Here is a 27,466-nt window from a genome sequence, read left to right on the forward strand (position 1 = left end):
TGCGAAGGGCTGACGTCGAGGTAGACAGAAACAGTGAGGGGGTGAATGTGGTCTGGGCTTGAGAGAAAAGACCCCTGGCTTGAGGCCCAGCTGGCTGTCCCTGTGGCCTTGGTCATGCCCCTGTCCATCTCTATCCCCTGGGACCTGTTTCCTCTCTCAGTGCTGCATCACTGCCAGACATTCTCAGCTCTGCCAAAAATCATGTCCTTCAGAAGCCCTGGGTCAGGACTTTAACACTTTAAATGCCAAGGAAAAGTAGTTTTGCTTCCTTAAATGACAGTTTGAAGCCTGGCACAGAAACCCCTTGTCTAAGGCCAACCGGCATCCAGAGGCCAACAGGACACTGGGCTGCCCACATGCAAAATGCTCATTTAATAGTATTATTTTAAATACATATAAAACAGTTATTTGAATTCACCTTTTAAAAAAACCCTCTACCCTCCCACACTCTTCCAGGCACTGGGAAAGGTGACGTGGGGAAGGTCCCGTTTGACACAGCAGGAAGTTCCTGCAGGAGGAGGGCAGTGGGGGTCTGGGAGTCAGGGCCACAGCCACTGACTGGTCCCTGTACTGCCCTGACCCCCCCAGCTTTCGACCAGATTGGGGGGTATGAGCAGCTGGCAGCAGCCTACGCCCGGGCTATACCATCTAAGACTGTTGCCAACACCACCTGCCACCTGCCACGCGCAGATGCCATGCACATGTTCAGAGACCCCTACACAGGGGACCTCCCGTGGACCGGGATGACCTTCGGCCTGACCATCATGGCCACCTGGTACTGGTGCACTGACCAGGTGAGAGTCCGCATCATCACCTGCTACCTTCTTGCTTTCCGGGGTGGGCTCTGGAGGGTCCGGTGGCCATCTGCCAATCTGAGGTGCGGCCCTGGGAACACCTGCATGGTGGGTCTGGGCCTGGGTGCAGGCTGTGGGCCACCTTGCTAGAGGTCCTTGTGGTCCTGAGGGGTCTGGACCCTCCGTTTAGAATCGGATAAGGCCCACTGGCTGCCGCCCGTCCTGGCCTTCAAGTGCTTCGACTGGGACAGTTTGGAGTACGGGATTCCCAAAGGACTTGGATGTGCTTCGGTGGCCCGGCCGTCGGTCAGGAGGCTGGCGTTTCGGGCCGGCCTCGGGCTCCCGGGATCTGGCAGTGTGTGGGGCACGAGGCTACCTTTGGCCTGCCAGTAATAGGAACCCACCTTCCTGGCAGAGCTCTGGGCACCCTCAGCAGCAGGGCAGTACCGCGGGGGTCCTGCGGTCCTCAGTGGCCGCGGGAAGCCATCTTTATCCCTGGTCCCCAAGGCCGGGACTCCATAATGGTTGTCCTGGGAGAGAGAAAAAAAACAGAGTGACATCCCATCACTCTGGAGCATCCCACCCCAAGAAGCATCTCCTTCCTGCGGGTTCTTGCCAGGCAGGCTGCAGCCTGCGCAGCTGGGTTTGCCTCCTGGTCCCGCCACTCACCAGCAGGTGAGCCTGGACAGGTTTGTTTTGTTATACGTTGTGCCTCAGTTTCCCCATGTGTTATACGGGAATAATTCCGCCTCTTGTGGTTGTGATAAGGCAAGTGCCCACTGGTCCTTGGTACCCCCGGTCCAGCCTCCTCCATCTGTGAGGCCGGACCAGGCTGTTGGAGGCAGAGCTCGATTTGGGCCGAGCTTCTGGTGGGCGCAGGGGGCGGGTCTTCTCTGGGAGTCTGACTCCAGTCCTCTCTTGAGTTGTGACTGCACCAGGTGACCTCAGACAGCCTACTCTCCTCTCTGCGTAGAAGCAGATAATGCCCTCTGCTGTGCTTGTCCTGGAAGGCCACGGCAGCTCCAGGCAGCACTCTGGTGGGCAAAGGCCTCATGAAGCAGCAGAGCCTTAGCAGGCACAGACCTGATGACCGTGCCTCTGGACCTGAGCCCTGAGGGCCCCATCATGGGAGTGAGGCAGTCAGGCCCAAGGGCCAGCCTAGCCATGCCAGTCGCTGTGGGGTCAATGGGGACAGCCCTCCTGTGGGGTAGGTTCAGTGATCTTCACTCACAGCTGGAACACTGAGGCCGGAGGGCAGGAGGGGGGACGCTGCAGGACACCTGGAGGGCTACTCAGTCCCAGGCCAGGATGCCCCTTTAAGATGCCCTGTCTGAGGGCAGCTCTGTGTGCTGGGACCAAGGATACTTCTCATTTTCTTCTCTAGACTTTTTTTCACTATCTCCTAGCTCATCCACATCACAGGCTACACTCTTGTAACTAGAAACTAACAAAACCAATAAAGCAGGAGGCCTGATGGGGCACTGAGCCTCAGCTTCTCCACCTGCAGAATGGGGCAGCAAAACCGGTCCTGCCTGCCTGCCTTCAGGGCCAGTCGCCGAGATAACAGAATGAGATAATAGCAGGGCTTTCGGGTTTGTTCCTCTCCTTCCATAAAGAGTGGCTCTGGGCTCTTGTAATCACAGAACATCAGTAGGGAAGGGTCTACAGAGAACTGTATCTAGCTTCCTCAGTGTCCAGACAGGGAAACTGAGGCCCCAAGTGAGGCAAGGAATTGTCCCCAAGTCGAAGGAAGCTGGCAGAGAAGCAGGACTGGCATCAGGTTGGCCTACATACCACCGGGAGTCATGCATCAGAGGGAAGTGCTGGGAGCTGTCTGTTAGACCAGCATATGTGGACCACAGTTAAAATCACAGCTAATACCCACTCCTGAATTGCTGGTAGTGATTACGATGCAGACTAGCAAAGGAAAATGCTAATATTTAAAAGTTACAGGTTGCACAGCATGTGAACACACTGGAAAGCACTGCAATGCACACTTTCTGTGGCTGAACCACGGGTGACTTTATGTCTCGATAGAGCTGTTTTAAAAAAAAAAAAAGGCTTTATGCCCTGGCCGGTTTGGCTCAGTGGCTAGAGCACTGGCCCATGGACTGAAGGGTCTTGGGTTTGATTCCTGGTCAAGGTCATGCACCTCGGTTGTGCCCTCAATCCCCTGCCCCAGTCTGGGTGCATGTGGAGGTAACCCATCGATGCGTCTCTCACACATCGATGTCTTTCTCTCTCCCCCTCCCTCTCTCTCTGAAAAGCAATGGGAAATATATCCTCGGGTGAGGCTAACAAAACAAAAACGAAATTTAAAAAAAGTTTTTTTTAAATGTAGAATCGTAATGTGAGAGTTGGCAGGGATCTCAGATGCCATCAGTTCCCCTTACCCCGCCCCCCTCCTCCCATTCTGCAGACCTGGACACTGAGGCTCAGCTAGGATGCCCTCAGGCAGCTCTAGAACTGTAAGCTTCCCCACATCCCAGGTCTGAAAGCTCCTGACCTCTGCCAGGGACACAAAACGGTTGGTACCAGTGCCTCCTCCTGGCACGTGCAGGAACATGCCAGCCACTCTCATGAGGGTACAGGAGATGGGAGAGTCCTGATACCATTCCACCCAGGGTCTCTCCAGCCCTGCCAACTGCTGGGTGGCAGGCTGGGCAGGATCCACACTTTCCCTACTCAACAGGTGGGGAGACTGAGTCCCTGGAATGAAAGTACCTTGGCCCCAGTTGCTCTGCCAATTGGGGTGAACTCTGCTTCTGGGGAACCCGTCAGGTAACAGGTTTGGGCTTTGGTTGTCTCGGGCAGGTCTGGCACTAGTGGGACAGCATCTCATGCCTCTTCCTGAGGCTCACCAGGAAGAGGTCCTGCCACAGGTACTCTGAGGGGACCTGGGACTCACTGCTCATGTGCCCCCAGGTCATCGTGCAGCGGTCGCTGTCTGCCCGGGACCTGAACCACGCCAAAGCAGGCTCCATCCTGGCCAGCTACCTCAAGATGCTGCCCATGGGCCTGATCGTGATGCCAGGCATGATCAGCCGCGCACTGTTCCCAGGTAGGGCAGGCGCCTGGGGCTGGGCTGGGCCGGGCCGCGGCGGTTTCCAGGAAGAGGCACGGCATAAATATGAGCTGTTTCCTGGCCTGGGAGCAGGGAGGTGAGTGGTCCCCAGGACCACAAAGGGACTGACACAGAGGTGGCTTGAAGGCCAACAAGAACCACTTACCGCTGTGCACCTCGGGCTGTAAACTACTATCTTTGCCACCGCCGTTTCCTTGTCCGAAACTAGGCACTCACTTCCTAGAGCACCGAGCGCCTGTGACCTCTGCGTGTGTTAAACGCATTTCCCCTCAGCTCCCAGCACTGACAGAGGCTGCCTTCAGGGGCGCGCCTAAGGTCTCCAGCACCGCCCCTCGTGTGGTCCCGGGTGGTTCCTACCCACCCCCACCCCCATTCACCAGGGAGCGCAGCACTCTGGGTGCTCAGGCCCAGGGAAAGGGGCTCCCAGACCCCTGTGCTAAGGGACCCCAACCCACCTGTGCCTCCTTGTCCATGGAGCGTGAGGCCCGCATCGTCCTCAGAGTGCCCCCTTCTTCTCTCTCCTGACCCGGGGCCCATGGTGAACCACACAGGGGCTCACCAAAGGTCCCGCGGGTCATGTGGGGGGCACTCAGCTGTCGGCGGGGGGGCTGGGCTGGCCCATTTGCTACCTTCTCTGAGTGGCGCCTCCGGAGAAGGGGTGAGTGTCCCCTCACCTCAAAATACTCATCTGACACAGAAGAGGCCACTGAGGGCCGCCGGGGGCCACGCCCAAGGCCAGAGCTGCCCGAGAGGCTGTCCTGGTCACTGAGGGTCACGTAGTCATCGTCGTCTTCCTCCTCCTCCTGGCCTAGCCCGTTGGGGGTCATCACCCCCTCGCTGTCAGGGTCATCCTGGGGCACAGACCGCTGCCGCTGGAGCAGAGCACGGCCTGGTGTCCTGGGCAGCCCATGGTCTGTCCTGCTCTGGGGCACCTCCTCTTCTGGGCTCTCTAGGGCCCATCCAACACCACTGACATCCTGGGCAAGCACGTCTGCCACAGGAACTGTCCGGGGCTTGGGCACGGGAGGCTGTGGCTTGGGGTCCTCTGGGGGGAGGCCGTTCTTGGCTGGGACCCCATCCTGGGAGGTGCTGGGCTCTGGACTAGGGCTGCAGTCCTGGCTCTGCCTCCACAGCTGGGCCCCGGTCTGGGATGTGTCTCGGATCTTGATGCGGTTTATCTGGCTGGGCTGGGGGTTCCAGATGTTGGGGTCAATGATATTGATGTAGCCCAGGATGTCACTGCCTGGCTCTGGGTCCGGCTCCACCCACGTGGGCAGGTATTCAAACATGTTGGCCCGCTCCAGGTTGAGCAGCCCCGGGTGGATAGGCAGGGGTGGCTCAGGGATATCTCCTGGCTGCTCGGCCAGCCCCGGGCCCCGCAGCCCCGGGGACCTCTTCACCTCCTGCTTCTCAGAGGAGACCTTAGCGATCTCTTCAGCGCTCTTAGCCTTGACTAGCGCATACTTGGGGTTGACAAGCTTCTTGGCCACAGTGCCGGAGGGTGCCAGAGGGACCACAGAGGGCAGAACAATGGGCTCGGGCTCGGGCTCCTTCTCCATGGGGATCCCCTTGAGGCTGACGCCATGCGACAGGAGGTACAGCTCCTGGAACTGCCGGTCGAACGTCTCCACCACCTGGCCTGACAGCACAGAGATCACGTTCCGGTCTGTCCTCGCAGCTGACCACGTGAAGCTGCAACACAGGGAAGGGGCTGCCTGGTCAGGCACGTGGGCCTGTTTCCTCCCTTAGGCCCCCAGTCCCCCGACAGTGGGCATCCGAGACAGCCACCACACCCCCCACAGGCTGCTGCTCACTGTGGCTAAGGGGCCCTGGATGGGACTGATAAGTGAGGGGGACAGAGGATAGGGCACAAGCCTCGGGGCCAGACCTGAGTCTGGGTCCTCAGGTGAGTCACTGACACTATGCCCTCTCCCGCCCACATAAAACAGCACAGGGCTGCGCTCCTCTGGGGGTCCAGCACCCCTAAGGCCACTCTCTGAATGCCCAGAGTAGCCCTGGACACCTGGTATCTTTGTCACCACCAATAATCTGTGGCAGTAAGTGGCACCCACCTTGCTGCCCCCTGCATGGTGGGCTCGCAGAGCTGGGCCATGGTTGCCTCATCTTGGCCCTGTCCCTGAGGGTGGCTTTCAGAGTGACCACCTTGTGGGCCTGGGAAGACACAGCCTGGCCTGGCCTGGCCCACACCCTACCTCTAGGCTGGTGACACCTCTAGGCTGGAACAACTCTCACAGACAAAAGCCCTCCTCTGCTTGTTTCTGGAGACAGGTGGCTGGTGTGTGGGCGTGCCCCAGCCCAGCTCACACCTCAGCAGTTTGGGGACCAATGAACTGGAATAACCAGGGTGTCATAAGGCAGGATTAAGGGCAGAACCCAGCTGGGATCCAGAGCTGCCTCTTCCCCCAGCTCCCAGAAAGCCAGGAGTCACCTGTAGGAGCCACAGATGGCTCGGTCTCCGTCCACGAACATGAACTTCTGGGCCAGGGCGCCCTTGAACTTGGTGGCCGACCGTGTGAAGAACTCGGTTCCCCCACTGCTCCGCACCCTGAGATTCTGTGTAGGGGACAGGAGACAGAATTACATGACCACAGCACTCACCACACTGAGGGAGGCCCGGCAACCTCTGCCCGGGGCTTCAGGGGGCATTGGGGGAGCTTGGGTGGGGAAGGATGAGGTGGCGAGGCCTGGAGAAAGGAGGTGGTGTATGTGGGGACTGCAGGGTCAGGGCCCAGGTGAGAAGTGCCGGGATGTGAGGCTGGAGAGGAGGGTGGGGCATGGCTGAAGGTGTCCGCAGAGCAAGCCCAGGCAGGACAAGACCTGAGTAGCCAGGCCAGTTTGGGAAAATGCTGCTACAGGGGGTGGGAGCTATTGCAGGAGGCAGGTATGGACACATTTTAGAAAGGTCTGATGATGACAGGGCTGGCAGCAGGGCAGATGGGGGCCTGCCGTGCGGGCGCTGGGTCTCTCACTCTGGCAGAACTGTGGCCTTCCCTGGATGGTGACTGGTGGGCCTCTCCCTGGGCCTGCTTCTCATGGCTGTCTCATTGTTGCTGCTGATCGCTGCTCACTGAGGGCAGGGCTCCCAGCGAACTACTACTTCTATGGAGCCAGCCCACTGCCTGACACCCAGGAGCAGTTCGATAAATGGTCTCGTTCCACCCCTCACTGGGTCTGCACTGTCTGGCAAGCCAGAGGCCCCAAGAGACAATGGGAAGGGGAGCTGGACCCAGACATAGGAAAGGGGGTCTCCCAGGAGTCATGAGCAGTGCCTACAGTCCAAGCCCAGGCACCCCTGCCCTTCTCTGGATTCTGGCCGTGAAGAGCCCGCTCCCCCTGGTGCGAAGTCTATGGATATCTGTGGGCTGGACACTGAAGGGCCCCAGTGCTGGCTCCCCTCCTCTCCTAACAAGGGGCTCTAGCTCTGAGGGAGGGGCAGGTATGAAAAGCTAGTGGTGGGCACAGCAGGCCCCAAGAGGGGCAGGATGAGCCCCTCTGAGAACTAAGAGTTGAGGGAATGGCTGGGGCGCCCCGAACCTCAAGCCTGGAAGGAGACTTGGGCTCCTCTGCAAGTGTTGCCAGGACGGTGTGTCAGGGACCCCAGCTCCTGGGGCCTCCGGAGAGTTGACTCAGGAGGCCCGTGGTCAGGTTGGGAATTCCACCTTTAACACAAGCCCTAGTAAATCCAACACCTGCCTAGGGCAGGCGCTCCCCTGAGAGTGTCCTGACGGTCTGCTTGACCGCCCAGCGATGAGAGTCTCACTCTCTCCCAAGGGGCACTGGGCTATTACAGCGTCTGTGACTTCTGTCACCCTCACCCACTCACTGGCCTCAGTCTGATGCCTGCCCACTCGTCCTCTCACCAACCCCTGCCCAGGTCCCTAGATGCTGCCATAGAGATGACTGTGACCAGAGCCCCAGGTGGCCAGCTGTGAGGGGCAGGAGAGGCTGGCATGGGAAGGCAGGAGGAAGGGCAGGGGCAGATGGGAGCACAGGGGCCTGCTGACAAGAGCAGCAAGCAGTCTGTTTTGAGACACATGAGGACTCCAGGGGAGGAGGGTGGGCAATGGAGGCTGCAGAGCAGGCTCAACAGGGGGCTGATGGCAGACTCTACACCTGCCTAAGGTCCCGACTCAGCCCTGGGGGCAGCAGGAAGACTCAGAGCAGGGACCCCTGAGTTGGAGCTGGGTCTCAAGAAGAGGCACCCAGCAGAGGACACATGACATGAATGGGGAGCCAGAGGCAGAAGACAGGTAGGGGCTGTGGGCAAGGCAGGGGACCTGGGTCAGGGCAAGGGCAACAAGGTGAAGGGGGTCTGAGAGCCAGAGTTTGCACTCCACTCTGCCCACGGCCTCTGGGGAGGTGACAGCTCTTAGGCCCTTCTGCTCAGAGGTTGAGGGACAGATCTCCATGGATGCCCACCCGGCCACGGGTGAACAGTTGTCTTGTTGTTGGGCCCAGTCCAGAAGGCAGATAAGCCTTCACTCCCAGGGCCAGCAACCTCTGCCCCCCAGGCTCCTTGTCTGCACACAGCCAGCTCAGCAGGAAGCTGGCCGCAGCCCAGGACAATTAGTGCTCGTGACTTTGTACCCAGCACAGAGCACGCTCAGGACGAGAAGTAGGAGCAAAGATCCCAGAGGCAGTACAAGGCCATCCTTGTCAGCTGGGCCCAACCACAGCCAGCTCTACAGCTTCTGTGGGCTCCTGGCCCAGCGCTCTATGTGCCGGGGCCACAGGCCCTTCCTTGGCCTGGAAGACAGCCACGGACTCAATTCCCCTCTCCCCAGTGTCCACCCCCACCCACCCCACACCTTGTACTGAGGGAGGGCTCAGAAGGTCATCACCTACATCTCAGAGTTACTCAACTCCGTGTGAGAGGCCCAGATTTGCTGTGACTCTCCTCAAGTCTCTGGCACTCTCTGGGCCTTAGTTTCCCTGTCTGCATGCTGGGGGCTGGCCTCGAATCTAAGGCCTATTAGCCCTGGGGCTCAGCAACTGGTGGGGCTTCGTGGCAGCTGCCACGCCCCCTCCCCCAGCTCATATCAGCTCCCAGGCCTGTTTTCCTGGGTGGGCCCCACCCCATGGGGCCTGGCCCAGATGAGGTAATGTCTCAGCAGTCAGGGCCTGGGTGAGCAGGAGAAACTCCCACAAAGCCGCATTGTCTCTGAGCCCCATGGCACCCCTGGAGAGGACACAGCAGGCAGGGGGAAGACACTTGGAAGAACTGATACTGGGCTGGCCCAAGCGGTGCCCTGGGCTGGCCCTTGGGCTCCACGGAGCCTGTTTCCTCACACCTGAAAGGGGGCATCGATGGCGCCTGAGAGGATGTCAGGGGAGGATGGTCGGTCAGCACATTACTGAGGGCGGCTTCTGCCCCAAGCATGTCTGGGGCAGGGTGAGGTAGGCACTAGTGACAGGGCAAAACTGCCACACCCCATCAGGCCTCCTGTGCTCATGCAGAGACAGGACTTGACCATGTACTAAGTCTGCCGAAGACCAGGCCTGGGCTGGTGGAAGGCAGAGGGGACAAGCCCAGAGCGCCTGGACCCAGGTGGGTCTGTGGCATTCCTGAGCTCCAGTCAAACAGGGTTCCAGTCCTGGTGCCAACCAAACACTAATTTGGCATCTCCATGCCTCAGTGAGGACTGAATGAAACCACATGCATGCAGGTGGGGGTCCGGAAGGTGCCTGGCACTCAGTGGGCCCGAGATAAATGCAAGGTGACAAGGTGGGCTGTGACTGCACATGCTAGGGTGTGATCCCTTCCACTGGCAGGGGGGCAACACAAAGGACCAGAAAATATCTAGAATGGCACGGACTCGGGTCCAGGGAAGCCAGGACTATCAGCTGTACATGACGGCCATGTGGCCTCAGAGAGGAGTGGCTTCCCCAGTCTCCCAGGGGCAGGGTCCAGGCCCCTAGACTGAGGACAGCCTCCAGCTCTATACTGTGGTGGCTCTTTCATCCTCACTCTGCAGGGGCCTGCTGGCGGCTCCGGGGCCTGTGGAGGAGTGGGAGGCCCACAGGTGCATCCTGACCAGGCCGGGCCGGTGACAGTAGAGATCAGGGCAGGTGTGCGGAGCACAGGAGACAGAGGGCCCATGTCCCCAAGTGCCGGGTGCCAGACCAGCCTCTGCTCTCTTCTAAAGGGCCTGTTTCACTCTGCAATGGGGGAGGGGCCCAATGCTCGCCTTGGCCTTTATCTGGCTGTCGTGAAGCTGGAATGGGAAGTACCTTTGTGAAACACCTTTGGGGATGGCGACTGGGCAGTGCTGAGCCAGCCCAGCTCCAAGACCTTGCTGGAGGGACTCAGCTCTTCCCTAGGCTGGGTAGCTCAGCCTGAGCACTGCTGATATTCTGGGCAAGGTGATTCTTGGTTGTGGGGCTGTCCTGTGCACCATAGGGTACTTAACAGCACCCCTGGCCTCTACCCACCAGATGCCAGTAGTACTGTCCCAGTCATGACCATTAAAAATGTCTCCGGACACTGCCAAATGTTCAAGCCAGGCACACCCTCTGAGAAGCACTGCCCTGCACCCTGGGTCCATTACAGACCCAGGCCAGGATCAGAGAAGCGAGGTGGGGAAGGAAGGGAGCCCTGGACACCAGTGTGGAACCTGAGATGCAGGCCAAGTCCTTGTATCCCCACCAAGCCCCTTCCCACAGCCACCCTGGCTGCGATTTCTTCGTTAATCAGAAATGGGTCCAGCCTTTGCCCAAGTGGCTACTGGTTTTTCCAGTTTGACTGCACAAAGCCGACCAGCTTTTCAGATCAGCCGGGCATCTCACAGTTCCCATCGTGTCGCAAGCTCTGAGCCTCGAGGCTCCCACTGGCTCTGGGGCATCCCTTGGTACCCAGTCTCACCCCAAAATGTGGTTTGCCCACGTGGCCTGGCACTGGGCCCTGGGGAGGGTGAGAGGGCTGGGTCTTCTTCTGAAAGCCTATTGCCATTAGTAATATGGGGCCATCATTCCCACACTCTCCACCTGATAGGCCGTCAGGGGCCAGGCGCTTGGGGAAGGCTGTGAACCTCATACCTGGGGAGGTGCTGCCATATGTCCTCTTACCTCATCTGGAAACCAGGAGAGCAGCTGTTTCCAGAATGTGTTGGTGTGAGTTCAAAGCTCAGGAGGCAGGTAGCTGGGGAGGCGCTGCCTGGAGCAGGCACATGAGGGTGGTCTCCAGCCAGATTATGGCTCAAAGGGGGAAGGGAAGCCCCTTGGCCCTCAGACCAGAGCTGGGGTCTCATGGGAGGAACTGTGCCTGTCTCCAACCAAAGACAGGATGGGAAGGGAGCTCATTACTGAGTGTCCTGCCCGGACACGGTCTCCTTTACTCTTCATAGCAGCCCTGCCAAGTAAATCACAATATTCCCATTTTTTCAGACAAGACTGAGGCCCAGAAAGATTCAATGTCTCTGTCCAGTACAGGTGGCAGAGCTGGGTCTCAGGTCTGGTTCCTATTGTTGCCCCCAGACTGGCACCTGACACTGCTGTGGTGACAAGAATGAGCCCACCGTGTGCATCCTGTCCCTAGGCCTGTAGGATCTGAGGGCAGGTTGAAGCAGAGCCAGCCAAGGACGGCAGGCGGCTGAGGGCGAACCCAGCATTACCAGCAAAGGAAGTACTCCCAAGACAGGTCTGGGCCCAGCCGGCCCGCGGGCAGGGAGGTGGGCCGTGTGGGCAGGCCCTAGACAAGGTGACACTTGGCCAGGGCTGGGCCCACAGGAGCCTCTAGCCACCCGCCCAGGCTGTAGGGGGGGTGGGCTCCGAAGCGAGAATGAGGAAGCCAGGGTCACACTTTCTTTCCCATGAAGGCACTCGGCTCCTGGGCAGATCACCCTGCAGACACTGCCACCTTCCCTAGTGCAGGGTGGTGGCTAGGGGGGCAGGCTGGGCCAGGGACCCCCAGTGCGAGCTGCCTCTCTTGTACCCTCAGCTGTAGCTTCATTTTCAAGCAGGGGCGGGGGGAGAAGGCCTCACACCCATACTCCCTCCCCAGCCCCAGGCCTGGAGTTTATAATGTCTTGTTATTACCAGGAGCTGCACAACTCGCCTTAGCTCACAGAGCACTTTTATAACCATCATCTCCTCTGATTTCATCCTCAAACAACTCTATGAGGCATCATTATAGTCATGAGGCGCTGGAGGCTCAGAGAGGTAGAACCACGCGCCCAAGCCCCATGGTGGCCCCTCGGCCAGGTGCAGCCTCAGTCAAGGACATCGGGCACCAAGGGTCTGTGCGCCCTCCTGTCCATGTTGATTTCTCGCTGCTGGCTTTTAGGTTCAGCCTGAGGTGGGGGAATGTGAGGAAAGGAGGCAGGCCATAGCCTCCCTCAGGCCTCGGTCTCCCCTCTGCCCTGTGGAAGCCTGGCATAGACGGCCTCGAGGCTGCTCTGGCTCGGGCATCCCAGGTTCCCACCAAGCTATGGGGCTGCAGTGATCCTAAGGCCCCCAACTGCACTGGGGCTCCCCAGGACAAGGTGGTGCAGGGCCAGCCTTACAGGGAGGGAGCCGCGCAGCCTACTGGCCGAGTTCCCAGCCCAGCCCCACCTGCCTCCCACTTCTAGGAGCTCCAAACACTCCAAGGAGACTGATTTTGGAATTTCCCTACTGAGAAGAGCCTTGGAGCACTGAATAGGGGGTGAGCCCTCGGGAGCAGCCAGCCCCAGGTTTGGGTCCCTGCTCAGCACAAACAAGCACACTCCGCCTAATTACCCCACCCTGGGAATGCAAGGGGGCTAAGGGAGGTGACATGTGGAAAGCACCCACTGGGCACGTGGCAGGGGCGCAGTGGAGGTGGGCCTGTCTGGTCTCCTCTGGGGCACGGGGAGGGGGCTGGACAGAGAACCCTGAGGTTCTTTGATCTGCTCACCACAAGCCCAGGGCCTCTAGAGTGACCTTTCAGAGACACCTTCTCCAGGCTCTGGACCTCTCCAGCATGAGCTGTCTGCCCTGGGACTCGGTCCTCAGTGCTAATTACACGGCAGGCAGTGCGGCGGGTTAGCGTGTGGTTTGGGGTCAACCTACTAAAGAGACCACATAAAACTGTCCCAACAGCTAGAGACTCACCATTTGGAGAGCTCACACACACTTGAAAAGGCTCAGTTGGGATTGGGGGGCATAGTTGACAAATGCCAACAAATTACAGACACAGGTGCCCAGCCCCTTATTAACCACCCTGGCGTCTACCCTTCTCCTGGGACTTTGTTCAGGTCACAGGCCTAAAGTCCAAGGAATCCTGACCTGTCGGAGGCTATTTCAGCCAGAGGGCTCTGGTGCTGGCCCCTATTCCCCTTTGCTAATGTTCAAGCATGAGTGACACCTGGGCAAGTGCCTCCATTTCCTCATCTGTAGAATGGGAACAACTGGGTTGTCATGTGGAGTAAGTTAACCATGCAAAGTGCCAGGCCAGGACCGTGGAAGAATTAGCTGTCGTTATGTATACTGATCTGTACTCTCCAGGGTATGTTACACACAGTAAGTGCCAGGTGATGTCAGGGTGGAAGGAGGGCTCCCTTTACCCCCAAGCAAAGTACCAAATGCCAGGGTGTCTGTGCAGAAGAGGCCAGCCACACTGGCCCACGTGCCCTCTGTCTGACCAATGAGATCCTAGAGCCCAGAGAGGGGAGGTAATGTGCTCAAGGACACACAGCAAAGCAGTGCTGAGAACCCAGGCCGGTCATGACCCCTCATCTCTGCTCCATGTTGTCCCCCATAAGGCCCTTTCTACTCTGCTCTCAGCCTCAAATCCACTTTAACTCTGCAGCTATCAGGGAAGCCTTCCCTGACCTCAGCTGAGGGAGCTTTCTCTGTGGGAGCCAGAGCCTGTGGGTGGACGTTAGAGGGACAGATTTGGTTTAAACTTAAGGAAGAACTTCCTGGGAGTCAGAGGTCTCCAGATAAGACATGAGCTGCTGGAGCCAGGGTAGTGAGCACCAGTCACCGGAGGTGTGTAAGGAAAGACAGTTAACCAACGTGGCATGGGCCACCGTGAAAGAACAGGTGAGGCAGCACCTTGCGTGGGTTCTGGCACCTGGCCAGCAGGCCCTTAATCAGTGTCTGCCTTATCTCTGACGGTTGGAAGGAGTCAGTGCCCCGTCCCTCGGGGTATTCAGCAGAGGCCAGGTGACCACCTGGCAGGAGGCTCTAGGACTACTGAACTCTGCCCGGAACAGGACTCATGTATAGAAGGCAGGTGCACAAAGTGCTTGTTGAGGGACGAGTGGGTCATTCACGACCAGCCGGCTCACCTTGAGGTGCCCCAGGTGCATGCGGGCCCGCTCGCACATGTGCAGGAAGTACTTGACGTTACTCTCGTCCAAGATGATGTACACGGCCACCTTCCTTTTGAAGCCGGCGTCCAGCAGGTCCTTAAAGATATCTACATCGGTGAACATGTCCATGACCACGGCTATCACCTGGGAACAGGAAGACACCGGGCTGTCAGGCCGTGCGACAGCAGGGCCAGGTGCCTCGCAAGACACACCGCCCTCCCATGCCCGCCACCTCTCTGGGTGCCGCTCCAGCCTGCTCCCCAAAGCCCCAGGACTGGAACTGGGAAGTGACAAGCTGGGAGCCTTTCCTGCCCCAAAATTCTAGGCTCAGAATCCACACTTAAGACACAAGATTCACTCGCAGAGCACGGACTGGGCTCTGCGAAGGCGGGAATAGAGGAGAAGCACCTTCGACATGCCTGCTTTTCCCTAACACGAGACTCAGGAAACCAAGCTCCGCAACCCGGCAGGCAGAGTGTGGAGAGGGCAGGGTGAGAAGCCTGGGAGGACTTAGCTCTCAGGGCCTTGGAGTCAACAGGGGTCCGTGTCCTGAGGGTCTCCTTCCTTGCGATTGTCAGGGCTCAGCCCGGGGCCTGTTTCAGTCCACTCCTGGGTTGCAGGTCCGCCACTGCCCTCTGCCCACTGCCATGGGATGCTGAGGTGAACCACACGTGTCAACAGGCAGGAGCCAGGGCAGCAGCTGGCATGGCCGCTCACTGAGCTCACCCCTCGCCCCTGGGGTGGAGCACTTTGGCAAGCCCCCTTGCGGCCCACAGCAGCACATGTGCTCTTCCTGTCATCTGACGACCTCTACCCACAACAGCTGACCTCCAGCTCCCTGGACCTGGCTCAAGGCAGAGGTCAAGGTGCACCTACCCCACCCCAGCCCAGCCATAGCCCGATGTAGTCACTGACACACCCAAGGCCTGAGGAGAGATGTGCAAGGAAAGGACAGGTGGTATGGACAAGCCCGCTGGCCTCAGGGTGGTTACCAGGCGCTTGGGCCTGATGGGGCTCAGTGCCCACCAGGCACTGGCTTTCAGTCTCTCTCATCCCCCCTTCCCTGTCCCACTGGGCAGCAAAGGGGAGCATGTCAGACACGGCTCCATACTGCTGGCCCAGAAAGACGTCCAGCCCCTCCCACCCTCCAAGGCCAGAGCCACTGTCTGTCTGGGTGTGAGACCCTCCTAGAGGAGCCTTACGCAGAGAGGTGGGGGACATGCTCTGGGTCACACATCGAGCTGGTGACACTCAGGCTAGAACCTGGCCAGGCCTGTCAGGGAGCCAAGCTCACCCCCAACCCCCACAAGAGGGCGGCCTGGCAGGCTCCCTTTGCTGGGCTCTGCAGACACAGGGTGACAGGGAGGCAGCCTGGGCCTGCTGGCAATGAGTCCGCACACTCCAGTGAGCGTACCAGGCTGGCCCGCGGGCCATCTAAGCTCCTCTGGGACCTCAGGCCCCTGCCCTGCCATGGACAGGATCTCTGTGTGACCCTGAGCAAGAACGACATCAAGAGTCTCTCATCAGCCTGAGAAGGGCCCAGCGTTCTCAACTGCACAGCGGGCACAGGGGGGCCGAGACCCAGCCAGGGCTCCCAGTGCCAGGCCCAGGGTCCTCTCTATTTCTGAGTCGCTCCTACAGGCAAACAGCCTGGTGCGCTACCCTGAGAAGGGCGCTGCCTCTCCCGGGGCAGCCCCCCACCCTTTGCTCCCCTCACTGGACTGGTTCCCGGCCCTGCCCACTGTGGCAGATGGGGGCCTGCCCGGTGTCTGGGCTGAGGGACATGCCGCAGCAGGACTGGCTCCGTGTTCATCCTTCCCCATGTCACCCTCTGGCAGGCGGGGTGTCCGATCCAGGGACCGTATGCTGCAGGGCCGGGTCTGTTGGGGCCTGCTCCTCACGATGGATCCCTCAGGGGGTCCGGGGGCCGAGCACTGGCTCTCCAGGCACTGAGCTTGGTACCGGCGGTGGTCAAAGGAGGGAGTGTAACAGGAGCCAGCTAAAGCTGGGGGTGGGGAGAGGGTGCTTGGCGCTCCCCACAGAGGCCCCCACAGCTTGCTCACCATCAGCCCCAAGGCTTTCCGGCAGCCCTCGAATCCTGCACCCCCTTCCCCATCTTGCACTTGGGGAAGCTGGGGCCAGAGACTTGAGATTAGAACCCAGGCACCTCTGCCAAGAAAGCACAGCTAAATCCAACCCTGTGCTGAGGGTTTGTAAGGACCCCAAGGACCGACTGCCACCTGTCCAGGCCTCACAAACACCTCACAGATGAGGACGCTGAGGCACAGAGGGGCTCACTCCCTTGCCTAATTATCTATCTAGGTGGCCCAGCTGGCCTGTGACAGTGTAAGCTCATCAAGGACAGAGTCCTGGTCTGCGCCCAGCATGGGGCCTGGACTAAGGAGGGCCTCTGGGAGCTATTGTCAACTGAGAATGGATCTAATGGCTTGGGTTACAGGAATGACGGCAGCCAGGGACAAGTCACAGCCCCTCCTGAACCCTCAGTTTGCCATCTGCCAATGGGGGTGTTGGCCTGGCTTACTCGGTCTATCCAGCTCTCACACCCAAGGTTGAGCACAAAGCTGCTAGCCCTGCCTGGAAGGACACACCAGCCGTTCCTGTAGCCCCAGCGCACGTGTTCCCCATGGAGTCCTGGGCAAGGCCAGGGCCAGTGCCATGGAGAAGACAGAGGAGAGGCTGGAATCTGGAGACACCTCTGCCTCGATGTCTGTCAGGAGAACACACAGTACAAGGGCAGGCAGCCTGGGTCCCAGCTCTGAAGCTCATTCCTTGTGACCACAGGGACCGGCTGCATCCATGTGAGCACTGGACCAACTGCCTAGTCCCTAGGGGGTGGGGACGGCAGGCATGTGTGTGTCCCATGTGCTAGGCCTGGCATCGCTGTGGAGCTGACGGGGCAGCCTGGGCCCCACAGCCCAGAACCTGTACAGACTGCACAGGCCAATTCACAAAGGAAGGAGGGAGCCTGGTGGTCCCTGAGTCTTACTGACAGGAAAGATGCAGCCACAGAACAGGGAGGGGCCAAACAGCATGAAAATCATGCTGGTTTGAGCCCTAGAGAGCAGCAGGGTAGGGGCTGGATGATGTCTGGGGGGTGTGGGATGGTTGTGCCAGGGATGGAGTGGGGTCGGACATCAGTAGGAACTGGTATCAGCACTGGGCTTGAGTGAGTCTTGTACCCAAATGCCTCCCCACGTCTCTCAGGTGTGGGGGTGGGGTTGCAATATGTGCAGGCTCCCAAAGTGTGTTCTTCCAGCAGCTACCATGCCTCCCTTTCCCTGCCACACACTCCAACAGGTCTGCATCCTGCCTCCTACTGGGTCCGAATCCCCTACCACTCTCCACGTGGCTAGGACTGCTCTCAGGTCTCCTCTAATCCCCCACCAATCTGCTGACAGATTCAGAGTCCCTAAAATGTCCTTGGAATAGGTGAACACCCATCTCCACTTGAGACATGCTGACACTGGCCCAGAAAGGGGTAGGGACCCCCAGGTCTCACCTCAAGCCAACAGGATAGTGGACATGGGTAGGGCACAGGCCCTGATGCCCCACCACAAGCATCTCCATCGCCCAGGTGGTTATTGGAGGGGGAGGTGGGAGGGAACCTGAGGGGGGGGTTCCTGAGCCACAATGGAGCAGCAACCCTTTACCTGTGGCCACCACCCCAACAGACATGGCCTGAAGCCTGTAATGCCTACTGCTGGCATTGATGGCATGGCCCAGGGGCACGGGAGTGAGTGCCCCCCATCCTCTCGGGCCCTAGCAGCAGCCTGAGGCCCTGGACAAAGACAGAGCAGGACCAGGGTTGGAGCCCTGGGCTCCAGGCCATGGTATGGCATTGGGTGAGCCGTGTCCCTCTCTGGGTCTCAGTTCCTCATCTATAAAATGGGAAAGGTGGATGTGCCACCCAAGGCAGACCCTGCCAGGGGATCCCCAACTCCCTATGCCCTTCCTGGGTGGCAGCATGGGCTCTAGACTGTCCTTCTGAGAAGATATGTGGCCTTGGGCAAGTGATTTAGTTCCCTCACTGGGTGATAACAATGCCTACCCTGTACAGCTGTCGGAGTGTAAAGTGAATTAATGCAGATGCACAGCTAGCGCAGGACCTGGAGCTCAGCAGACAGCAGCTGCCACTTTCCCGCACCCTCCTCATCATCCCAACCTGAGAACTATTCCACCAGACGCACAGCACCCTCTAGGGTGGACAGACCAGAAATCACCACCTCCCGGTTCTCATGGGACAAGGGACTGTTCACATCCTCTCAGCCAGGGTGCAGACCCCTCTAACACTCAGGGTTTGCAGGACGGTCCGGCACATGAGCCCTAGAGGGGTTGCCAGACTTTTTCTGTAAAGGTCAGATAGTTAATATTTCAGGCTTTACAAGTCACATGATCTCTGATACCTCTCAGCTCTGCTGTTATAGTGGAAAACAGCTGTAGACAGCACAAAAGCAAATGTATATGTCTGTGTTCCACTATTTACACAACCAGGCAACAGGCCAGACCTGATCCATAGTTTACCAACTCCTACCCTGGACTAAATCTGCTCTGGTCCGTTAAGCAAGCCTCAAAAGCATTAAATTGTTTTCAAGCAAGTTCACTGCATCCTAGAACAAAGCTCCAAAATACTTAAAGGAAAAAAAACCAAACTTCAGCACGCCACAACATAAAACTGTCCGCTATCCAGTAAGAAATTACCAGACACACAAATGAACAGAAAAATAATGACCTTTGTGAGAAAAAAAATCTCTCAAAACTAACCCAGCATAGCACAGATGTTAGAACTGGCAGCTACAACATGAAAACAGTGGTAGCTGTATTCTATATGTTCAAAAAGTTATCTACAGACAGGGAAGATACGTTTTAAAAACACCAAATTGAGCCTCAAGAGGTAAAACGAGTCAATGTTAAAGATGAAAAAAATGGGATGGGATTAATAGCAGAGCAGACACTATGGAGAAAAGATAGTGAACTTGAAGACATGTTAATAGAATGATCTAAAGTCACACACATAGAAAGAGACCAAAAAACAGGGTCAGGGCTTCAGTGAGCTGTGGGTCAACTGCAAAGGTGTAACAGAAGCTGAAGTAAAGTCACAGAAGGAGCCGAGGCAGAGGGTGGATGGGGGCAAGAGAGCAAAACACGCCAAAAATGATGACCATAACATTTCCACATTTGATGAGAACTACACATCCACAAGTTTAAGAAGTTCAATGAATTCCAAGCAGAAGAGACATAAAGAAAACTACACCAAAGCACAGCATAACCACATCACTTAAAATCAGTGACAGAGAAAATCTTAAAAATAGCCAGAGGGGAAAAGACCTTATACAACGAGGAACAAGGTAAGCAGGTTTGTCCTCAGAATTGAGGCAAGCCAGAGGACACGGGGCAACACCTTAAAGGTCCTAAATGGAAAACTTAACCTAGATTCCATACCCAGTGAAAATAGCTTTCAAAATCAAAGATGAAATAAGGACCTTTTCAGACATACAAATACCGACAGACTTCATCTCCAGCAGACCTGCACTACAGTTGTTGTACAGATGGAGGGGCTGAGACTCCAGGGGGGCTGCTGCCGCCTCCATAATGTCCAGTCCTCACCCCCTCACAGGGATCTGAAACAGACAGGTATTGCTGCTATCCAGCCCCTCACCCCTCTCTAGCAGGAAGGCTGGGCAGACCTGGCTGCAGGGCCAGGTCTATTTCCCACGTTTTTGACATGGACATGCTCTCCTCCCTGGGTGCTTGCAGGATTAGTGAGGTACCATATGAAAGACCAGGAAGGTTCTCCAAGAATTGAGGATGCTTCCTGGGTGCCCCTGGCCCTACCGTGGGCAGTGTTCCCCCTGACTCTTGGTGCTCTCCAAACCAGTTTGCCCATCCTCTGGCTCTAAAGGTCACCGAGTTTGGACCTACTTCTCTGTAGACAGGGAGCAAGGCTGTGACTATAGTAACACACGCTGACCCAAGCCAGGGCCAGCTTGCTGACGCTTGCACAGAACCAAGAGGGGCAGTGATGGCCACTCATGTTTTCGGGATGGAGAGCCAGTCAGCTGACAGCAGGGGACTTCCCTTCCCAGGCTCCTCTCTCAGTGGGGGATCCTGCATGTATTCTAACCATGGCTCCATCCACCGCCTCCCAGAGCCACCCTAGGTCCTGATATAAATCCCTGACCATCAGCACTGCCCAGAGGGTAAATGCTTCAGGGCCTCCCATCTCTGCCACTCCTTCCCTGGCTGGCCTATAGCTGGGCACTTCCCCATTTGAAGCCTCAGTTTCTCTTCTTGGGAACATTGGGAGTTGGATTGGATGATCTGAGGTCTCTCTCCTCTAATATTTACCAGCTCTGGTACCTTCCCCACTCTCCAGAATATTAAGATAGAAGCCTCATTAGGGCCAATTAAAGAAGGCTCAGGCCTCCTGAGCACCAAGTGGCCAAAGCAAGATGGGGTCAAGAACATAATGGTCGCGCCCAAGAGCCCTGCGACTCGGTGGCCTGGCTCAGCCGAGCGGCGTGGGGCCCTGCCCTTGTCTCCAGCCTTCCCCGTAGACACCTGTGCCTCCCCACCATGGCTCAGGAAGGTAGCAGAGATAGGAGCTGGCAGCACAGGGAAGGCCATCAGGTGACCAGGGCTGTGCCCTGTGGAGAAGATAAGAGGACAAGGTGCTCCCTCTTCCCGCTAGCCTCAAGGGGCCTCATAGTCCTCCAAGCTTCCAGGCCTGCAGGTGCAGGATCCAGCTAGCCAGACCACCCCACAGTTGTCAGTGAACGGCATAAAGTGAGGATTTTCAAACTGGAAAATGTGAGAATCATAAGTTCAAAAGCCTTTAAAAACCTTAGCTTCTCCAGGGTCCAAGAGCGACAGACACTGTGGAGCCATTGAGCATCCCGAGCCCCCGAGACTAGCCTAGAAAAGACTTGCCCAAGGTCACACAGAAAGCCAGGGGAGGGCTGTGGCCCCGAGCCACCTGATGTCCACATCCTCTCTGCTGCATTCCACCAAGCCCCTGCTTGAACTCTGGGATGGGGAGCTCACCACTTCTCAACCCAGACTTCTCACAGAGAGAGGCTGTCAGGAGAGGTGTGAGGAAAAAGGTAGAGGGAAGGCAGGAAGAGAGCTGGCATTTACTAAATGCCATGCCAGCTCCTTGCCAGATACCACACCAAGTGCTTTGCATGCCCCTTGAAATCTCACCACAACTTTGGCACTGAAGAGGAAGGAATGGAGGGTCAGAGAGGCTAAGCAACTATCTCAGGGTGCATAGCAAGACAGCTATCTCTGGGGCTCAAGCCTGGATCTGCATGATACTGAAGCCTGTCTTTCCTCTGCCCCTCATGGCATTTAAGCTGGGAAGGTGCCTGAGCCTGGGGATCATTCGGACCCCACTAAGGAGGCTGCTGCAGCCCACCCAGGCCAGGGCCTGCTGAGTGTGGTCCTGGTGCACTTATCATCCTGTGGGTGCTTATGACTGTTACTACCTCGAGACAAGTGTCCAATTCCCATTTTATAGATGAAGAAACTGAGGCCCAAGATCATGCAGCAAGGAAGTGGCTGAGCTGGGCAGGTGAGCCAGAGGCCTCTGAGAGGACCAGCCCCCCTCTGCTGGCCTAGGGGGAGGACCCTGGGCTTCAGGGTGAGCCTGTCAGACCAGGGAGACTGGGGTTCTGTGGAGCCAGTGCAGGCTGGCCACACCAAAGAGTCTGGCACGACCTTCGGCAGGCCTCGGCCTGCTCTGAGCCTCCATAGCCTCATCCGTGACAGGACTATGACGACAGGCCCGCCTCACAGGGTCGAGGGAGGGCAGGGCCTGAAGGTGTGGGGCTGCCTGCGGCGTGCTTGGGGAGCCAGGTGTGCACCCAGCCCAGAGGTGCCGGCCCTCCTTCCTGGCAGAGCCACTCCTGGCTCTCCCCAAACTCAAGTAAGATGCAATTGCCGTTGGGTAGGAAGCCTTTGCAGAAGACAGGAGCCAGCACCAGGATTATGTTATCAGATGGTTCCCCACCTGGCAGGTGAGGGCCTTGAGCCCTGGGATGGGAATTGCCATAGGAGGCAGGAGGCAGCTCCCTAGACCTACTAAGTGCCCTGGGATAGCTGACTGGGCTACCCTGGGGCCTCCTGAGGTGTTGAAGCTGTCCTGGTGCTGCCTAGCTCAGGGACAGTGAGAGCCTTCCCTTCTGGTCCACAGGGATCCACAGTGGTCTTGGCTCCCCGCCACCCTGTCCTCACCAGTCCCCATGTGGTCAGATTGTTGGTCCCTCAAGGGGAGCCCAGTGTTTGGGAGCCTAGTGGGGACAAGAAGAATGATGAAAATACTTTACTGTCCTGAGTCAAGCTGGGGAAAAGCAGCGAGGCTCCAAGGTTCCCATGAGGGCCTGGCTCAGAAAGAATAGCCAAGATGCCGCTTCTCCTGGGAAAGGGGGCTCAGAGCCTGCAGACCTGGGTTCTGGGCCCATCTCCTTCAGTTATCAGCTCTGTGACCTTAGGCAAGTTATTTGAGAGGTCAGCCCCACCAGGCCTCAGTGTCCTCATCTGCATACCTACTTTATGGAATTGCTAGGAGGATTACAGTGTAGGTCATGTGCCCACTCAGCACCTGGCATACACCTGGTGTTTAATAAATGCCTCGTTAAAGTGTTTTCATTCTCCTGGAGTTAAGCCATCAGCCAGGACTCAGTGTGTGACAGCAGGGGCCTGAGAGGAAAGATGTGGGCTTAATGAGGCATTGGTGAGACCAGCCTCCTGCCCTTCCTGCTGGGTGGCTCTAGGCAAGATACATAACTTCTCTGGTTCTCTGTTCCCAAGCCCTGGACTAGCTGGCATGAAGTCACTTTCTAGTCTAGCCTTGGCCACTCATTCTGCCTCAGTTTCCTCATCTGTGTGTGACTGGCCCCTGCCCCTAGGGGCCTCCCCCTGGGCTGGCAGGCTGGTGAAGGGATCCTACTAGGGGCTCTGGTCCTGTGTTGTGTTTGGGGGGCGAGTGCCCCTCCTCCCCTCTTGACCCAGTCCAGCCTCTCCCCTTCTCTCAGAGGCTGTAGCCAAGCGAGGCTGGGGCTCGTCCCTCCTAGGCGTGACGCTACAGGCCCGGCCTCTGGTATGCAGCTGAAACCCCATAGCAGTTTTCCCCCCCAGATAAATCACTGGCTTCTGGGGGCAGGAGGGTGGGCAGGATGGCCTTCTGTCTTGGAAAGCTGGAGCCCAGTGGGGCTGGAAGATGTCTCAGAGAGCACAAGCTCAGAGTGACAGCCAGTGGAGTCCTCTGAGACCCAGGACTCACCCATCTCTGCCCAGCCTGGCTTCAGGTGCCCTAGAGGAGTCTAGACTCAAGGGGCAGTAAGGTGTCAGAGCTGACGGGACGTTAACAGTGTTCAATGACTGTATCCACTTTATAGATGGGATGACTGGGGCTCAGAGAGAAGCTTGGGCTTGTGCCAGGTCACACAGTGGTGGAGGCAGAGCAGGGACCTGGCCCAGCACTCTTGGCTTCTTATACTGTGGCCTATTAGTTCTGTTCTAGTTTTTTGGGAAAGGGGGGACCTGATGGTAGCCCTGACAGGAACAGTTTCCCAGGTCCTTGCCCACAGTCTGCCTGCCATGCTGATGACAGGCCAGGCTGAGGGGGTGGTGGCCTGGGTTTCCCTGCCTCAGTGCCAGCAGCCCCAGCTCAGGTGCCACGGTGGGAAGGGGTCCAGTGTTCCAGCCAGGTGGGTGGACAGTGGGATCCCCATTCTTGGACTGAGAAGGGGGGCATTCTTCCTGGTACCAGGAGTGAGAGGAGGCTTTGGGGGTGAGGGAGAAAGAAGTGATTCATGGGAAAAGAGAAGGCAGGAAGAGCTCCAAGGCGGGAGGCCAGGCAAAGGGCTCCGTCAGCATTTGTCAGCATCCGTCTGCCACGGCCCAGCCCCTTGGAGCCTGGGAAGCAGCCAGAGCAGGAGCAGGGGAAATGGGAGGATTGCAGGAGCTTAGGTGAGCTGCCCCTCCCTGTCCTGCCAGGGCCAGACAGGATGGGCAGGAGACCTGTCCTAGAGCCTGGAGGACAACACAGGCCTGGTCCCCACCCCTTCCACACAAGAACTAGCTAGGTGACCTTGGAGGGACTAACCAGTCAGGCCTAGGTTTCTACATCTGAAAAATGGGGCAGATAACACTACCGGAGATTATAAAGTGCCTCGCACTCAATAAACAGTAGCTATTGTTATTACAGATGGCTTACCCACATTGACCTCAGGTGCCAGGATGGATGCTACAGGGAAGCAGAAGGGCTGGAAAGCAGAGGCTTGGTACAGCACGGTGCTGTGGGTGGGAGCAAATCCCTGTCTTCCCTGTGCCTCAGCATCCCATCTGAGGGATGAGGCGCTTGGCCTCCATTGCCTCTGAGACCCCTGTTGTTGGGCCTGCAAGGCTCCCTGCTGTCTGAGGGTGTCAGTCTCAGCAATGAGCCCCCTTCTTAGAGGGATGAAAGTGGTGGCGATGCCTAACTGTCGGGGAGCTGCAGGAGGTTAAACCTGAGATGGACTTCTTCCTGGTTATGTCACCTTAGACAGGTGACTCCCATAACCTTGTGGGGTTTTGCGGGGATCAAATAAAGTTATGGGAGGGCCCATAGGACTACATGGAGTGGCTGGGTCTCAGCCTGGCCATAGAGACATGGGGAGGCCGCCCTGAGTGCCCAGCCTGGCCCCAGGCACTCCTATCTGGCCTCATCACTGAGCCAGGCCGTCTGTCTTTCTGTCTGGGGGAGATTAGACTCGGCTGTTCCCATGCCAAGCTGGGATCTGGTGTCGGCCTACTTCCTACTCCCGGTGGGGAGGAGAGGGTAACACGAAGGGGAACCCTGACACAGCAGGTCAAGTTTCCTTGGCCTCAGTTTCCCCAATTTTATGAGGGGGGGGTGGAGGCTAGGTAATGGATCCCAATAGGCCCTCCCAGGGGACTGGGTTTCACGACCTCAAGCGACACCTGTGTCAGCAGCACCTTTGTCTCCCACGGCAGGTGTGGGACAGGTTATTCAGGCTGAAGGCCCCTTCCTGCTCCCCCTCCTCCTCTCCTTCCAACTCCTCCTCACTCCGTCGCCCGCTTCCATCTTCACAACAGCCGAGGATGCAGCCTTAAACTCGCCACCTCCACCTTGCAGACCAGGAGCGCGCAGCTCCAGCGCTGCCTGGGCAGCCGAGAGCCGGGCTCCCTGACAGGCTGTCTGGCTCGGCAGCTCCCTCAGGAGACAGAAACTCCACGTTTCTGGAAACCTAAGCTGTGCTACCTCCTCAGCTCCTGATCCACTTCTGGATTCTTGGCTGAAGAGCTCCCCCAGCCTGTCTGTCAGCCAGGATGGTCCCCAAAGCCAACGTTCAGTGCAATTCGCTGCCCCCTCTGGGCCTGGAACAGTGAAGGGGTTAGATTCCACCAGAAATACCTTGCCCACAACCCAAGGCCAGGCCAGACATTGCTAATCACTCACTGCTCTCTACTGAGCCACGACCCGGCCTCAGAATCCTTCTCAACACAGCTAGCTAGGCAGCCTCTGCTGGTGACGTCAGGATGTGCTCTGTAACCATGAAAAAGGCACTTCCATCAGCAGGAAGAAGCATCGCTCAAGGTCACGGCTGTCCAGCAAAGGCCTGGCTGTCTCTGCAAGCAGCGAGCTCCTCTTTTCAGAATATGAGTCAGTGTGTCAACTAAGTACCCATGCCAGGGACACTGTGCAGCTCAGCAAGGGTCTGGAAGGGGAGGTCAGACAATGCCCTTCCAGTGGAGAAATTCAACCCAGGTGGACAACCCTCACCTGAACTCACTCCGCTCCCACCCCTGAGGAGGCTCCGAGAGGACGAGCAACTGGCTCTCAGTTGCTCAGCACACCCAGGAAACAGGCACATTTGAACTCAGACCTCCAGGCTAGCCTCAGATGGACTTGGCAACTTTTCAGTCTCCATGACTATCTCCCCAACCAACAAAAGCAACGCTAGAGAGCTTGAGGTGTGTATGAGAGCCTGCACTTCTCAGGGCTGAATCAGAGCTACCTCCAGTGACAGTGAGAGAAAGCCACATAATTCCTTCCCACCCCACCCCACTGTAGCACCTTCTTCTGGGAAACCTGCTCACCAGGCCTCTGGAAGTCAGAACTACCCCAACAACGCAAGAAGGCCCTTTGAGATGCAGCGCCTGCTGTTACCTGCCAGGGTTCCCGGCACCCTACCCCTTTGTGAAGAATGAGGGATCCCACGAAAGCAGGAGGGCAGCCCGGAGACCCGGGGGGCTATGGTGGACTCTCCACATGAGCTCGGGGGAGTGTGGGCTGCGGTGGGGAGGTGCTGGGGGGTGGGCCAGCCCCTGGGCCAGCTTCCTCCCTGGGGACTCCCACCAGTGGCGCTCACCTTCTGGGCCTGGCTGATCATCTTGCGCACCACCTCTTTGATGTGGGCCTGCCCGTCCAGGGGGGGCTGCATGTAGACGCTAGCCCGGGTCACACCGCGGTAGGCGATGGTGTCCGGCCAGCCCAGGTCCAGCTGTGGGATGGAGCGGTCTGACTTCTGTGGCCAGTACTCCAGTGAGGGGGGTGGCTCCGCCTCAGTTAGGGCTCCACCTGCCCCGCTGGCCTCCTCCCGGTCCCCGACTCCACTGTCCTCGGGCCCCTGTGGGCAGCCTGAGTCCCGAGGGTCCTGCGAGCCTGGGTCGTACACCTCAATGGTCTCGAGGATGCGCTTGAGCTCCAGCTCCGAGAGGAAGTCGCGGATGTTCTCCTGGCTCAGAACCTCGTAGAAGGCGGCGGGGCCGCGGGCCACCAGGGCCTCCAGCGCCAGGCGCTGCTCCTCGCTGTAGAAGAACTCGGGCTTGGACTCGCTGGAGCGCCAGTTGACGTGGCTGTTGTCCAGACACTGCACCTGGGAGAAGGCCATGGCGCCACCTGTCCAGCGCTTCTGCCGGGGCAGGGCCGGGGCGCAGGAGGCTGCGATCCTCGCCTGGCGGCCGGGCTCGGGCGTCTCTGCTCCTCTCTGCCAGCGGGGCCGGAGGAGAGAGGGGCGAACGCAGGGGGCAGGTCAGAGAGACGGGCGAACGCAGGGGGCAGGTCAGAGTGCGGGCGGGGGCAGGGGGCAGGTCAGAGTGCGGGCGGGGGCAGGGCCGAGGGCGGGCGGAGCGCGGGGCTGCTGTCGGTGCGCGAAGGGGACGGGCGCTCAGAGGCCTGCCAGCGCCGCCGGCGGTGCCAGGCTACGGCTGGGGGATCCCGGGCGGGCAGGGACTTCCCAGGACTTTCCGGGAGCGGGAGGCAGGGG

At 58.2% G+C, this 27,466-nt stretch overlaps 2 protein-coding genes across 5 annotated transcripts in view; one reads left to right on the forward strand and one right to left on the reverse strand.

Annotated features, from left to right (window-relative positions):
* SLC5A10 (solute carrier family 5 member 10) overlaps positions 1-27,466 on the forward strand; it is a 66,585-nt gene that overhangs the window by 23,614 nt on the left and 15,505 nt on the right. For 3 of the 4 annotated variants that reach the window (XM_016196522.2, XM_016196524.2, XM_016196523.2), the window contains 2 exons: positions 589-794; positions 3,720-3,855. In XM_016196522.2, the coding sequence (XP_016052008.2) occupies positions 589-794; positions 3,720-3,855 (342 nt within the window). Of the gene's footprint in view, positions 1-588; positions 795-3,719; positions 3,861-6,597; positions 6,607-15,672; positions 15,690-27,466 lie in introns of all 4 variants that reach the window. The other variant, XM_087825793.1, reaches the window with a different exon arrangement.
* Positions 193-27,091, reverse strand: SACK1G (scaffolding CK1 anchoring protein G). The gene is made up of 5 exons (XM_016196520.2): positions 26,570-27,091; positions 14,151-14,318; positions 6,329-6,453; positions 4,335-5,571; positions 193-1,324 (listed from the first exon to the last, which is right to left on the reverse strand). Exons 1-5 carry the CDS (start codon positions 27,089-27,091, stop codon positions 941-943), a joined length of 2,436 nt encoding a protein of 811 aa, XP_016052006.2. The 3' UTR covers positions 193-940.

Source organism: Miniopterus natalensis, chromosome 17, assembly GCF_054644295.1.
Source record: "Miniopterus natalensis isolate mMinNat1 chromosome 17, mMinNat1.hap1, whole genome shotgun sequence".
Classification (NCBI taxonomy): domain Eukaryota; kingdom Metazoa; phylum Chordata; class Mammalia; order Chiroptera; family Miniopteridae; genus Miniopterus; species Miniopterus natalensis.

Coding starts and splice junctions, on each gene's coding strand:
- SACK1G (XM_016196520.2), bottom strand. CDS start 27,091: ATGGCCTTCTCCCAGGTGCAGTGTCTGGACAACAGCCACGTCAACTGG. Junction 5,572..6,328: donor GCCATCTGTGGCTCCTACAG/GTGACTCCTGGC, acceptor CCTGTGTTGCAG/CTTCACGTGGTCAGCTGCGA. Junction 1,325..4,334: donor CCATGGACAAGGAGGCACAG/GTGGGTTGGGGT, acceptor TCTCTCTCCCAG/GACAACCATTATGGAGTCCC.